Raw genomic sequence first — 15,428 nt, 5'->3', positions numbered from 1 at the left:
GAAGCTGATGACCTTACATACCACTATGGTAGCATTTTATGTTGCTGTGCAGGAGAAGGTGGTTTAGGAACAGACACTGATTTCTTTCTCTTTGCATTAGCTGAAACAGAGCTTTGCCCTTTGGGAAGGGACTATGTTATCAACAGAGTTTTTTCTTCTTTCTTAGGGTGACTTGTGATTTACGGCAGAGTGATGGAGTTTGCCTAGAAAAACATGGATGTGTTCAAAGGAGTCACTCTTAAATGATTGTTTCTTGGTTTTATGAGCTTCTGAGGCTTTTTTCTTTTTTTTTTCCCCCTCCTTTTGTCCTGGAGGAAGAAGAGGTGGCAATTTGAAGGAAAACATGGGGATGCCACTCCCTTTCAGTTTCTCAGAGGAGCCCTTGCTCTTCTTTGGACTGTGGTGTTCCGTAGAAATGCATCCAATATATTTACTGCTGTGAGTAATGTATCATGTTTTTATTGGCATCAGAAGGCTGAGGCTGGAGAGCTAAATCATGTGGCTGGGAAACACCAGGCACACTCATAGGGGCCCAAATATCTGGAGGAGACTATGTGGGTGTAGTTCTGTTTGCATATTTTTTTGGATGGTGTGGGGGAAGGAGGGAGTGAGTAGAAAGAAGGGTTGCAATTTAGCCTGAGGATGCTGGAAGAATCTGTGTGCTCATGGAAAGGAAAATTACTTTTTATTTATGTAGCATTTAGTAAAGGTTTCCCACTTACTGAGATCACATAGATTTTCAGTGTCTACAACCAAGGAGTTAAGTTTTGCCTGAAATTGCTTGAACCTTGTTAATTTGTGCAGGGTGTTATGATTCTCCAGCTCTTTGGATTAGGTTTTTAAATTTCTTGTGGATCCAGAGCCTGTGCTAGTAACTTGGTTTAGAAGTGGTGGAACTCACTGTGGGTCTTCATAACCTTGTGAGCAAAAGTGAATCTGTCTGCAATTGTGCTGATCCTGCAAATGCATAGCAAAAGCTCAAGGAAAGGAGTTTTTAGGATTTGGAGTTGGTTGATGGAAAGGGTCACCTACTATATTAAAAGGGATGGAAAGGCTGAGTATTTCCTAGTTTTCCCGTGTAGCAGTCAGGGTGATCAGAGGAAGGAAGGGGTGCAGTTAAGACAGCTCTTCATTTTCACTGCCTGAGGGGTCATTTTATAACCTACTAACTTCAAGCAGATCCAGAAGACAGAGGGCTGGTTAGGTTCAAGAACAGCACCTTGTGGTAAGAATTCAGGCCCCTTTCCCTGGTGACAAAGCTTCTTGCACACATGTTGCTTTCCAAATTGGTTGGTTGTTCCCGTCTCCCCAAACTCATCCCTGCTATGCTCCTGAGCTGAGCTCTCCAGTTGACAGCTGCCCGGCACGTAGCAGAAGCAGTGTGACTTCTTCCACCGTTCTTGCTGTGCGTGTTGGATATAGCATGGCTGAACAATGTGTTAGAGGTGTCTTAAAGTCTGTGTACTGCTAGAAATGCTTTCACATTTTTGTATGTGTGAATTCCCTGCTCGTTTGTGCACGTGAGAAACTGGGCTGCAGGGAGGGAAGGAAAGAGCATAGTCATGCAGAGCAAAGCTTTGCCTTTGTAGGGACAATGTATAACACTTAGCAAAAGCTGTTGGTGGTCATTAAAACTGACAGGTTAGGAAGCTAGGGGGCAGAGAACCAGTCTTTTCTCTCCTTCCCCCCACCCAAATTCTCAATTTTTATGTGGGAGGGTCAAAGTGACAGAAAGTTCAGCTTTACCTTGTTTCCTCCTTGCTGATAGGTCTGTTTCTTTGGTTGTTGTGTGTGTGGCAGGGGGGTGTTCAATGAAAATAATTGCTTGGTAGAGACAAAATATGAAAGTCCTGTTTCATGTGACCCTGACACAATTCTTATTGTCCTTCAAAATGTTTCAGGTAGATCAGTTCCAACGTTAGTGGTAGCTGGCCTGCCTTTCTCCATGGACGTGATGCATGACCTCACCTGAAATATATTTTCTCCTTCATATCAGGTGTACACCTATGGACATTTTCTATTTGAAGAAGTGTTGGGTGGTACAGCAGAAGAGTAGGAGGGGGAAAAAAAGTCAAACAAACATTATGGTAGTCACCTCTTAAGACCTCCATTATAAAAAACACATTTTTGAAGTAGTTTAAAATGTAGCCACTAAATAATGCTTTGGATTAAAATGTGTTATACAAGGCTTTAAATAGAAGCCACATTTTAAAGCAAGTTTTTCCCAGAAGAAAAATCAGTTGGACAACCTGAGAACATTGTAAACAGTTCATTGTCATTAACGCTACGAAGAAAAATAGTAAGTGAAAGGGTTAAATCCTGCCTTCGGGAAAGGTGTGTACAAACATATGTTGAAATGAGTCAGGTAGCTATGCCTCTGTGATGAGAGGGGCAAGGTTAGACCTTAAAGGAGTTTTGCTGCGAGTCACAGTCTCCAGGCATCATGCAAGCTTTGCTTGTTCTTCCTACAAGGTTTTCTTCTTCCCCGGAGTGTCTCCTTAGCTGGTTTTTAAAACCTCCTGTGAAAACTCTCCAAAAGAGGGCCTGCCTCTTGGCATGTGTGTACACACTGCTTGGCACACAGTTCCCCTGATACCTGAATGAGGCCTCCAGGCATGACCACAACACAATTGTTGAAAGTAATTATTGCTTTTTAAAACTTTCCATACATTCAACTTGGAAAGAGGCTACCAGATATGCGCCTTTCAGATTCCCGTATCTCGTTACTTCTCTAAGATTTTGTGCAATACAAGCCCCCTGGTGACTTGTGCTCAGCATACTTATCTAACAAGCGACCCTTGAATAGAAAGGATTTTACTATCTATGATTGCCTGTGGGTTATATTTTGTATTGCGTGCAGGTTTTTTCCTCTCCGTGTGCGCGTAAGGATGGTTATACTGTTGCTAACAATGGGGATAATCGAACTGAAAATCATTCAGCTTTATCAAAGGTCCTTTTTGATTGTCTCCTCCAAACAAAGATTTCAATACTGTACCTGTTCCAGCCCAAGTGATCTTTCTTTGGCTTGATAGGGATGAGTGATTTGAAAATCATTCAACACTATGCCAACGTGTTTTTCTGGAAAATTATTGTCACAAGGAAAGACAACTGAGGATAAACAGAAAGAATTATTAGTATCTAACTATTTTTTTTTCTTTTTCCCCAGCCTAGCTATAAGTTTTCTCTTATTTTTGATAACTGTTTCATAGTAAAAACAGAAATGTTGGCTGGAAGGGACCTCTCAAGATCATCTAGCCCATCTCTCTTCCCCTCCTTCTCCCCCGACCCCCCGCCAAATTAAGGAGACAGGTGGGATGGGACATTGAAAATGCCAACAGGAGATGCTGCAGCAACGCTGGACTCTCAGGGTGGACTGAGGATCTGGTTGTCTGTCTTCCTTTCTAGTGCTCTGCCCAAAGCAGTTGCAGGGTGGGAAGAGTATTATTTATGACAAACTAATATTTATTAATAATTCTTAAATTTCAGCATGCTTATACCAGTGTAATATGGATTGAACACTACGTTTTGCAAGATAACTGTGTGCAATCTTGTTCTTTCTTAATATCTCTTAGATATTCAGTAGACTAGGGAGAAGGTTAGGAAAGTGTTAAACTTCGGAAGAAACAGCCATTTAACTTATTTCAATTTATTGCTAAAGTAGCACAATAAATCAATTTTTGTCTCCTTAAGAAATAAAAAATGATTTTGACTACATCCCATCTGATAAAATAAACTTCATCATAAAGTATGCAATAAATTGATGACCTTTCTGTTGGAGCAATTAGTGTCATCCCTACACTGGTCTATGTACAGTTTACTGCTCCCCCCCTCCCTTTTTTGTAATTGTAGATATCTTTAATTCATGACTTTCTCTTATAGAAAAGAGTTGGACGTATGGAGTGGGCATCTCCTGTACCTGGTCAATGCCTTCAGCTAGCTGAATTCAGCAAGGGTTCCTCATAGCTAGAAACAGAGAGGGTGGAAGTTGGATGTTGTTAGTGGGTTGTGGACGAGTGAAAAATGAACAACATAGGAACTGCCTTTATAGATCATCAGTCTAGTTATCTGCTATCTCACCAGAGAGGGAATGTTCCTAATCTGTGAATGGCAAGTGTTTTTACATGCTAACATTACTGGCTGTTAAGGAACTGGGAGGAGAAGTCTTCGAGAATATGCAATATCCCAGACTAAAATGGGGAGATTATGATGGATCTGATTTAAAGTTCTACAGCAGACTGACATTCACTTACATTGCTGCATCTCTAGATAAATTATTGCGCCATGTAATCCCAAATTTTGTCTCAAATTTTCTTTTCTTTTATAACAACTAGAAAAATATTTTTCCATTTGTTATAGAATTGCACAGTGAATGTTGTTTTTAAAAAATAAAAAATTAAAAGTCTTCCTGTACAGGCTGAATTTGAGAAGAGCAGCGTTTTACCTAACTAGAATGAAATGTTTCAGAAAAACACAATAGTCTTCCTGTTATATTTCAACAGATGTCTCAAGGCAAGTCAATTTATAAACCAACCAATGTGAGATGGATAAGTAGATAAATAATTGTTGCATACAAAACAGCTTCTGTTTCTTTTCCCTGAAGGGTTTCTGGCCTCTTATATCGGCTTATGCTATATTTCAACATGGACAAAAATAAGTCTGGCTTCTCTTTGAAACTTTTTCAAACTAGCCATCTGCTTTGCCAGTCATAGGCAGATCTATACCAATATTTTTTCAGAGTAGGTGTAGCATGAGAGTTAGGCTTTTAACTCTTTCTGCCCCTCCTAGTTTTATAACCTATTTTGATGTTTTTTAAATTGGAACACCAGGAAGAATGATATTAAAAATAAAATTGTGGCAAACCCAAAGCAGCCTAAATCAAACAATACTGCAAAGTTTTATCTATGTAAAAGGTACGATGCTGTGTATGACATGTTCATAGTGACTCTGTTCTTTGGTTTGATACTTTCAGTTTTTAAATGCCAGGTAATTTGTGTAAGGGACACAGGAGGAGTCTCTTAGTTAACCTTCAAGGCCTAGTCCCTTATCAAATGGACTTGCCAGTTATAATTGTGAGCTTATAATTGTAAGAATCTGTATTCTCTAAATATTAATGAAAAAACATTTGAAGCTCATGAAAAATATATTTGAGCTGTCTAGCTGGCCACTGATAGCAACCATGCAGTGTCCAAGAGCATAATTTGTCTTGCTGCTAGGATGTTTGTGGTAGGAAGGAGGATATTTTTTTCATTTATTCAAGGACAGCTGTTGTCACTGCTCTTGGTCAAGTGACATCCAGGTCTTAACACTGTTGCAGCAAAATATACCTCTTCAGTATTTTAAGTCTTGAAATCTGCATCACTTAGTGTTGAGGAGCAACAGCTAAGGGTACAGTTATGGGACCAAGTGTTCCTCCTTAATGCCTATGACTTGTTACCCAGTGGGAGAAATCCGTTCTGGTCTTTGAGGATATAGGAAGTATGAATCTTTCCAATTGCTGGTGTCCTACTGCATCCTCCAGTGAGGAAGTACAGTAAATATAGCAGAGCAAAATCAGCATGGCGCAAGGAAACATGATGGTTGAGGAGATTTTATTTGTGGTGAGCATCCACTGAAGCATTTGTTTCTGACCATAGCAAGGAAACAGAAGGAGGAATAAACTTTTTTTAACCTTGCTCCCAGCAGAGCTGCAGGCATTTAAGGACTGACTATGCAGGTGGTTATTGAAGATTCCTTAAACACTGATGCAGAAACAGATCTCTTGCATGGAAATGTTACTTCATACCAAGTTGCAAGATAAACTAGCTTTTGTAAGCAGTCCTGAATAAAGGCTGGCATCTGCATATGTGTAAAACTTGCCTCACTTTACCCAGTATAAGTTTAAAATTTTACAACTTTGTGGTTCATAAACCTAGCTAACTTGCTGAACCTATTAATGACAACTAAGAAAGAAAAAAAAATGTTAGCCAGCAATAATTAGAGAACCTGGGTCACCAGCTTGTTGCTGGATTATTTTTAGAGAAATATCTAAGATGTGCAGGAGCCCAAAGGCATTTGGCTTCTCATCTTGTTCCTCCTCTTGCACCTGAAGGTGGCATCTGGGCATCCTGCTAGCACAGCATGTCTCATGTGCTATTTCTTTCTCGTGTCATCATTGAAGAGTTTAGAGAGCTGGTGTGTGGATTTAAGTTGTAGGAAGTGCTGACATTCCCATGCAGCTGCTGTCATTGCAGAGCCCTGGTCTTGACTGTGTGCCAGCATTTTCACATGACAATTCTTCTCTGCCATAATACTCAAATATTAAACTGCTTGTCAGCTGGAAACTGTAGGCTTGAAAGTTGGAGGTCAAACCAAGACTAAAATAACATGTTTTCTTAAGGAAATGCTGCTACAACTGAAAACTGTATATTTATTGCAATATGAAATTGGACAATGTTGTTATGCATTTTGGAGAGGAAAAAAATAAAATGTAGTTGAGATGAGTAACTTCTCCCCAAAAACAAGGAGCTGAACTTTGAAAGTCAGAGAGCTCTGTGTGGCTTGCTTGGGTTATACCAGTGCCTAGAGGCACCACCTGAGATGAGATCAAGACCACTGAGCTAGACACTGCACATAGCTATAGTAAGTAGACTCAGCTGATAAAATGTAGGAGAAAGGAAGCATTATTTCCCTGCCCCTAGTTTTTACAGATGGAAGACCTCCAGTGTAGAGGTCAAGTGATTTGCCCAGGATCGGTAGCAAAGTTGGAAATTGAACCCAGGTTTTGATTCTCAGTCAAATGCTTAAATCACGAAACCACCCTGCATCCCAGATTGCTTTGGAAGTCAGAAGGGTGGGGGATAGAGTTCAGCTGTTTTAGGAGTCAGGCTGAAGTAAAATGTCAGTCCTTTGATATTGCTCATTATTTGGAAAAGCGGAAAAAATACACACAGCATTTTTGGTTGTTTGCCTAAGGTTAGGAATTTCTTCAGCTATATTCTACCCAGCCCTTTTTGTTGCAGTTTAAAGAACTGAGTACTTTTGGTAGGACTAAGAGGATCTGTTGGTTCAGTACTCCTGGAACGAGTATTCTTCCTACTCCCATCTGTATATTTCTATTACTTCCCTTGTAGCAGCTCTGGCATTTGTCCGACCCCTTGGCTGAGCCAGGTCAGGTTGCTGAAAGGTTTCTGTTGACTCTGCAAAGGGTCCAGAGAGTCCCAGAGTCAGAGCAGGGGAGAGGGCCAGGCTTGTGTCCGGGAGTAGAGGTGTGAGACCAGGACCACTCCTTTTGGCAATAGTGAGCTGCTCTACAGCTGGGTTAGTCTAATTGAACTGTATCCCACAGCTCTGGTGTTTTGGTCCTCTCCCCACTTCTCACCCACCTCCTGTTTTGTGTTTCACCAGTGATGCTTTGAAACCTGTTGTTTCTTTTGTTGCTCTTGCTGCTCTGCCAGTCTAGGCTATTCATAGTTTGTGGAAGATCCTCACTGATTTTGTTTGGCTTATCCGGAATCCTCCTGAAAGTTTGTTTCTGCCATGTTACCTGAGCAGAGAATGACAGAAGAAAGGGTGTCAACCTTTACCAAACCAACATGTGTGCTATTTTGCTGGGTAACAACACAGACTCTGTACTTCTTCCTTCGGTTTCTGTCTAGCAACCTGACCTGGCACTGGTACATGCGTCCAAGGTTAATTTGGCCACAATCACTTGAGAGCCTAGGAACAGAGGACTGAACTGAAATCTTCTAAGTCCTGTGTTGGCATCTTCACCTCCTTCCATTCTTTAGGAGTTGGTGCAGGGCAATGGCTGTCATTCCCTTCTTGCAAAGGGTTTATCACTAGCAGTGCACATTTCTCTGCTTCTCGTATAAATGCACTGTGGCCACGTGGCAAAACTCTTAAAGGTTTTGGTGAAGACTGCTGCAAGCTTGTGGTCTGTGATAGCTTTAGGGAGGTGGGCATCAGCCCAGCATCCACTCAGGCTGGTGATCACCAAGCGACTTGCCAGTGACAATGGCTTTCAGCAGGAATTCACTTGACCCACAATTGAAGCAGTGACCTGGGGGTGAAAGGCTCAAGCTCTGTATTGAATTACTAATCATCCAAACCATATACATCTTTCAAGCTGTTGATTATAGCAACCACTGAATTTCTTGAAGTATCTTCTGTGCCATATGTAGACAATTGGGAATATTCAGCTAAACAGTGGAGCTTGCTGGCTGACCCTGCTATAGCTTGCTCACAGTTGCGTGGATATGTCCTCTTTGCATCTGTGTTTAACACAAGAGACCAAAACAATCTCATTTAACCTATTCATCTGAATACATCTGCACATTCCACATAATAAATGTAATTGGACATTGGTGCCTTTAAGTTATCAAAGAATGTGAACGTTTTCATGTGTACCTGAAAATACATTCTCTCTAGTCTTTGTGCATTAGACGGCCTTATAAAATAGAAGGTCTTAGTTTCTAACCTTGTGTTAATATGTATGTGCTTAGTCTGATTTCATTTTACAGGAATTTGTGTGTTCTTAGCTGTAACTGCTACTTAAAGGTCAGTATTTTGCTGACAGGACCATGATTATTCATTATCAGTATTACAAGATAGGATGGAAAAAACAAATTTTCCATCTGCTACAGATATATAAACCTAAAGGAACTCTACTGGCTTCTTTTGAACTTTACAGTGATTTAGCAGACTGCATCTTGCTTCACAAGGCATATTTAAATAAATGTTGTTACTGCAATGTTTGTCTGGCGCTAGAAGGGAGAGAGAACATAAGAGTAGTATTTCTTTGTCATAGTTGTGCATGCCAACCTAATACTTTTACTTCATGTCTCTTTAATATTTATGCAGTATTTAACTTGACCAACAATGTGGATTTGGAGAACACCAAAAGGAAAATGGAGATGTACCAGAAGGATAACAAAGAAGTCATTCAGAAAAATAAGATAAAACTGGTTAGTTTAACTTCTCGTCTCCTTACAATTTTTATTCATTAGTCAAAGAGTTAAGGATTTTCAAAGTGGAATACTTTCTAAAATAATATCTTAAAAACAAATCAAAGCTAAAGCCATGATGTAGGTTTCCCTTTGTATTAAAAAAAGTGTAATACACTAATATTCTGTGATACTGCTATTTAGTGCTGCTTAAAGAGATGAAATTGATAGCTGGAACATAATTATGCTTTATTTTGGGAAGAGCTTGAAAAGAGGGACAGACAGAAAAGTCTGCATGTAATACATCACCACTGCATGCCTGCTGGCAGTGTCATTGGACAATATCCAGGAGAGACCAAGTTCATTCCTATAGCAGGACAATCATTCCTTTCTCATCTGAAGGAAAAAAGGAATCCAGACACAGACATTATGAAGCTCCCGAGAGAGACTTGTAAAACTGAGAGAAAGCAAAGGTCTGGTTTATGCAAAATTTGAAATGAAAGATGTTGAAACAAACTTTAAAACTTTTGTTTAAGAGCTGATAATAATAGCAGGAGTATTGTATACATTGTCCGTACACAAAACACACGGTTCTTTGAAGATTTATTCATTTAAATATGGCTCAGATATCATTTTGTTCTTTAAAAATAAACTTACATGGATTTCTTTCTTAAAGAAAAGTTTAATCTACTAAATATTTTTTTAGTTTAAAAAATATATGTTGTTATTGGTTCCTGAAGGCAAACATCTGCCAAGAGTGTGACATAAGAGGGGTGTGTGTGTGTGTGTGTGTGTGTGTATTCTAGCTGTACTGAGGACTTGCTTTCAAATCAGTAGGGGTGAAATCCTTACTCCCCTGAAGTCTGTGGCAAAACTCCCAATGATTTCTTCAGCACTGGGATTTCACAGGAGGAGGTTGGAATCTGAAAAATGTTTGTTTGAACCTCTTCCTTTTAAAGGCAAGGAAATTTCCCTAGGGGTCCATCTCTGATCTGTTATCCTGTGTCTGATGCTGTGCAATATCCTATGCTTCAGAGGAACATAGAGCTTGAAGAGACCTTCCAGATCCTTGACTACGTGTCTTATGTTACAGTATAGGCACAATCTCTAAGGTCACTGTAAGAATAGCGTACCTTGCCTTCAGTCCATCTTCTGTTCATGTGTAGGACTTGTAGGCAGCCTGTGCGCTAGCTGTATGAGCATATCGAGCAGCGTAGCACTACTCCATCCCCACCCAGTAAGGTGCTGTCTAGCAGTGTCTCCAAGTCCATGTCCTTGTAATTTCTTTTCAGCTCTCTTCTGCTACTCCTGTCCTCATGAGCATGTTGTTCTTCATTACAAATGAAAATACTAAGTTATTGAGCCAGTTGCCTCAGGACTTGAATAACTGCTAGTTCTTCTTTCAAGACAAGCCATATTTGTCATCTTTGTAGTAGTTTCTTATGGCCTTGCTATTCCTGTACTAATCCATCTGTTAGTCTCTAGATTCGATGGAGGATCACACGGGGAAAAATTAAATACATAGCTTTAGATTTAAAAAAAAAATCTTTAAAACAATATCTTCTCCAGCTGTAGGGTAACTCGTTACTTCCTACTTTGTTACTACACATCTAATTTCACATTTTAGTTTGTTCACAGTTTTGAAATAGTTTTGTCTGGACTCCATGGTATGAATGTGTTAAATTTTCTTGATTTCCCTTCCTTGAATGTGGGGAAACACTATTTCTATTTCTGTATACTTCTTCCCATTTGATATTTTGACTTCGCCCTAGGTTTCACCATTATTGTTTTTATTACTTTGGATCTTGGGACTCTCTATTATCTTTAATCTTGACAGAACCCTCAGTGTCCTATGGACCTACTTTTGCGCGCTCTCTCTCTCTCTCTCTTTTTTTTTTTTTAAAGCCTGTTTTGTTTGGTCTTCCCTTCAGAAGGAATTCAATCTGACTTGTGGTTATTCTTCCTTTGTTCTTGTAGTCTGATCTGGTTTAGGTTTGTTTATAAATTTACTCATATCTTACTATTTTTTCTGGGCTGGTTTTTCAGGCTATGTCTCTCAGCACTTTCCTACAAGTTTTCTTTTTTTTCAGTGCAAATTCCAGGCGGCTTGGACGATCTTAAAGACTCTGAGCTCTTAAATTCTGTTGACTGAACTAACTAGATCCCTTAATTCTCAGAAATAACCTCAATTAGCAATCTGGGTTTTTTTTGTTTGTTTTATTCAATGTAAATGGAATCTAGTTTCAGTGGGTCAGTGGTTGGTGACCAGCTCGATTCTCTGTTCTGTATAAAGTTTTTAGTCTCTAATCATTTTTATCCCGTCTCTGCTTCTCTTGTCTTTGAGCCCTCCTTTTTTACTATGATTTTCTAATACAGTTGGCTTAATAGTTTACAATTTAAAAAAAACTTTTGAAGAGGAAGAATTAAATCCTGAAAATAAAACTAGTCTCTCCCTAGTAACTTCTTTTTCTCTTGTGACACATATGACTGTGATCCAGGTTATGGGAGTAATTTCTCCATTTCTGGGAATGGGATATTTCTTACAGTTCATGCTTAAATATGTTTTAGCTCATGACAGACTTCTCCATTGACATTCACAGATTTAATTTCTAATTTTTCTTCCACCCCACTGATAAGAAGCACACAGCATACTTCACACCCAAGATGCAGGTGGTCTGGGAGGAGGTGTCAGGAGCAATGCTGCGGTATTGTGGTACTATATCTTCTGACACCCAGTTACATCTCTTGAGGAGTCAGATGTGGGAACAGAGAGGTGTCTTATTTTACAGCTGAGGTATAAAGAAAAGCCATTGTCATCATCTAACGTTTAAGGAGCCAAGATCCAGATGATTTCTTTTTCTGCTGTAGAGAGCAGCAAGAGAAAATCTAATTTTGCACTGGCCAGTAAGGGGAGGTAAAAACATCAGTCCTCATCCAAAATGCCTCTTAAAAGGTAGAATTTGCTTGCTTTCCCATTATTTGGTCTGTCCTAGGTACTCTGACAGGCAACAGAGCTGTGGGTGCGAAGTCTATCCACCGAGGGAAGAAAATTGTTGCTAGTGGACTTCTAATGTTTCCCTTTCAGACTCGGGAGCAGGAAGAGCTGGAGGAAGCTTTGGAGGTAGAGCGACAGGAAAATGAACAAAGACGACTGCTCATACAGAAGGAAGAACATCTACAACAGATTATAAAAAGGAAGAATAAACAGGCACTCTTGGATGAACTGGTGAGTACCAAAACCAGAGGCTTTGAGTGTTGTATAGCAGAGCAAACAGCAACTACATCTACATTCATACCTTCCACACTTAAATTGTGGAATTAACACATCTGCCCATTTCTGTTTCCCTGTTTTGGACTCTTAATGTGTTACTGTTCTCTCCCTTATCATTCCTTTCATTGCTGCAAACAACTCTGAAAGCTTTTGGTAAGCCAAGGACTGGAGGGAGACCACTTCTGGGGCGCAACAACTGGTTCGTAGGCTGCGTTGACTCAGTGTTCAGAATACCCACTGCAGCCAGAAATCAATTCTAGGAAACCGTTTTGGGCTGCACCAACACAGAATTAGTCCTGGATAAGATGCTAGCAGAGAAAAATGCAGAAGGCTTTTTTGGATATTGAGAAGAAGGGTTTTTTTATTCCTCTGCTCTATCTTTTCTTTTTGTTTGTTTGTTTATTTCCCAATGAGCTTCCATTCAAGGTTCTTTTGCTGCTATTTGATATGTGGAGGTATAGTTCAAAAAAAATTTTAGCAAGTCCACCCACTCTCAGTTTACTTTAGCAATTGATATTTGACTGCGTATCTGTGGAAGAGCTACTGTAAAGGTCCAGATTTCTACTGAATTCACGGATGATATGAAAGGTACAGGCTTTGACTGGGATGCAAGATGAGTTGCGTTAGCATAGCTGATACAGTTACCACTCCACCCGGAACCTGATGCATGGATGGATGAAGTTTTGTGTTATGTCTAAACTTATGTGACTGCCTGCTGGCATTGCCTTCAGCTGATGTCGTTGCATCTGCTCTGGTGCATGTCCAGTCACGCCTTGAACTGATCCATGAGGGGGGTAGGGAGGAGCTGCTAAGTCCTTTCAGCCGTATGTAAAATCTCACCACTGTTTGCTCGTTAAGCAGTCCTCAGCTGCTGCAGTTGACAACCTAGTGTGTTGAAGCAAAATGGTGGTCAGGAGGTACTTGGTGAGGTCAGCCTCCCCTGCAGTGAGGAAACAGGGGAGACTGGGGGCAGCAATCTCAGGAGCTGCTATTCCAGCGTTAGTCAACACTTTCTGAGTCGGAGCACCTAAATGATAGGATGGGCATGGATCACGTGAGACTCCCTTGATTGGGTCAGAATGAAGGTTTACTCGTTCCATAACCTCTGTTTAGCAGTGGCCAGTGGTAGGTGCCTAGTGAAGAGCATAAGGGCAGGGCTAATCCTGGAACGCTCTCCCAGGTTCGACGGGGAGAGTTTCTCCCAAGGAAACAATGGGAGAAAACTGGAGGCTTAGCAACTTCCTGAATCAAAGGTGATCCCTTCATATTTAAAAACTCCCAGAAGAAAAAGATACCATGCTTTGGATGTATCATACACAAAACGTTTGCGGTAAGAGAGAATGAGTTGCTCCTTTTGGAGTGTCTGAAGCGTCGATTCATTTGTGTTTGTGTTTCGGAAACTGAGTGGTGTATAGACTGAAAACAAACCCAGGCTACTTTTGAAAACTGTCTTTGTACTCCTTCCTAATTTACTACTGTTTCTGCTTCTGAAATGCAGTGATGATCTGTGGGCAGAGAATCCCACTAAATGTGTTCTTTAAACAAGATTCACATCTCACTATGTATTTTTTTTATACATACATGTGTGTGTGGAGACATACACACGCATGCACATACACACTAAGACCCATGAGAACAGTCTATGTGTACCACTGAAAATCAGAAAACAGGAAAAGTACATGTATGTACATGTGTGCAGTTGTCACTATGTGGTTTAAAGCTGCTTGGCAGATTGAATCAAGTATTTCTCTCTTATTTCAATGTATGTCATGTTAATATAGCACTAATTGCTGCTTTGCATTCAGGACGTAGGTGGCTTTCTCCTTTCCCAGGGAAAGTAGCGTTTCTCTTTGAACCAGTGCAGAAGGCTCTGATAAGATGTGGAGAGAGATGGTCAGTGTGCGATTTGGGAGTTTTAGGGGCTGTGCTGAAGAGCTGCCCTGTTCCAGGCTGGGGTCACGGCAGTCTTTTACTGGATTTGTTGAAAGGAGCTGGTGTTTTGTTTTTTGTAGACAGAAGCAGAGGTAGGCAGAAAAGTTCCTTGAAAATCCCTCAAGTCTGTAGCTTTGCATCTAGCAGTCTCTTTTCACTTTAAAGGTTAAAAAAAAAAAAAAAAAAGTTTACACTCTACACAATCAGGAATAGTTTGAGTAGTGGATCAATTAACAAAAACTGCACTACAAACTCAGACTTAATGGCTCAGAAAAAGGATTTTGAACTGGTTTCTGACTTATTAAAATGTATTCAATCGTGCCCTAAAATACACTTGTAATCTAGTAGAGACCAGTGTTGTTTTCTTACACAGCAGTTAGTTTTACTGGAGACCTACTTCACCAGATGGCTTGAGAAAAGAATGGTTATAAATAAGCCTTAAAACATGACCAAAATAGGTACTTTTAACTGTGATTGCCTATGTATTGCTATTAAAACATTCTTAATATTCTAAAAATAACAGAAAGGTGGTTTTAAATGCAGAGGAAGGAAGCTGGGCAACTTTAGATTGCCTCTCTGTTTATGAAAGGGTACTGTCAACTTAAATTTGGACCAAAACTTGTTTTGTAATACTAAAGGTTTATAAAACCAGCATTGAAGTGTTTGTACAATGACTTATAAAGTCTCTGGAAAACCAGCGGTTGTTAAACAAATAAACATTTCCTATGGTCTCTGAAATCCCCCTAATGCTGCGCTGCAAATCCGAAAATGAGGCTGATTACAGATGCAGCAGAAACAAGCATAAGCAGTAAAAATGTAAAGACTTGTTTAAAAAAATTCTTATATCTGTGGTGGCTGGTACTGTGCTAAAGCCACGTGGGTTAAGTCCTGGCTGCAGTGATAGCAGTGGCAGAGCCACGGACACGGCAGGACTGTGAATGCAGGGGAGGGTGGGAGGCTCGGCATTTCACCTGTGAATTTTGAACTGCCTTTTGGGCTCATGACCTGGTTTCTGGAGCCTGTAGCCCTAAAACGTCGATCTTGATGGATTTTTTAGTTTGTTCGTAGTGGGCAGTAAGAGGAAACTGAAGGCAAGTGTTTATGTGACGAGTGCAGAGACCTCGGGTCTTTCCTTGCGTACTTAACTCCGTCTCTGCGAGGCAGCTTCTGGGGTGTCCTGAGAGAGGAGGGGGTCAGCACTGTGCACCCCCATGTGCTTCCAAGAAGAATTTTGCCTTTGGTGCTTCAACTCATCATGCAATGCAGGGCTGAGGAGATTCATAGTTTCTTAAATAGATTATTTA

General features: G+C 40.3%; 1 protein-coding gene across 4 annotated transcripts in view; it reads left to right on the top strand.

The window, feature by feature from the left end:
* MNAT1 (MNAT1, CDK activating kinase assembly factor) overlaps positions 1-15,428 on the top strand; it is a 126,541-nt gene that overhangs the window by 38,008 nt on the left and 73,105 nt on the right. For all 4 annotated transcript variants that reach the window (XM_026088686.1, XM_026088682.1, XM_026088683.1 and 1 more), the window contains 2 exons: positions 8,839-8,942; positions 12,007-12,147. In XM_026088686.1, the coding sequence (XP_025944471.1) occupies positions 8,839-8,942; positions 12,007-12,147 (245 nt within the window). The remainder of the gene's footprint in view (positions 1-8,838; positions 8,943-12,006; positions 12,148-15,428) is intronic.

The sequence above is a fragment of the Apteryx rowi genome, unplaced genomic scaffold (genome assembly GCF_003343035.1).
Source record: "Apteryx rowi isolate R43461 unplaced genomic scaffold, aptRow1 scaffold_78, whole genome shotgun sequence".
Lineage (NCBI taxonomy): Eukaryota > Metazoa > Chordata > Aves > Apterygiformes > Apterygidae > Apteryx > Apteryx rowi.
This window is presented reverse-complemented; position numbering and strand designations above follow the sequence as displayed.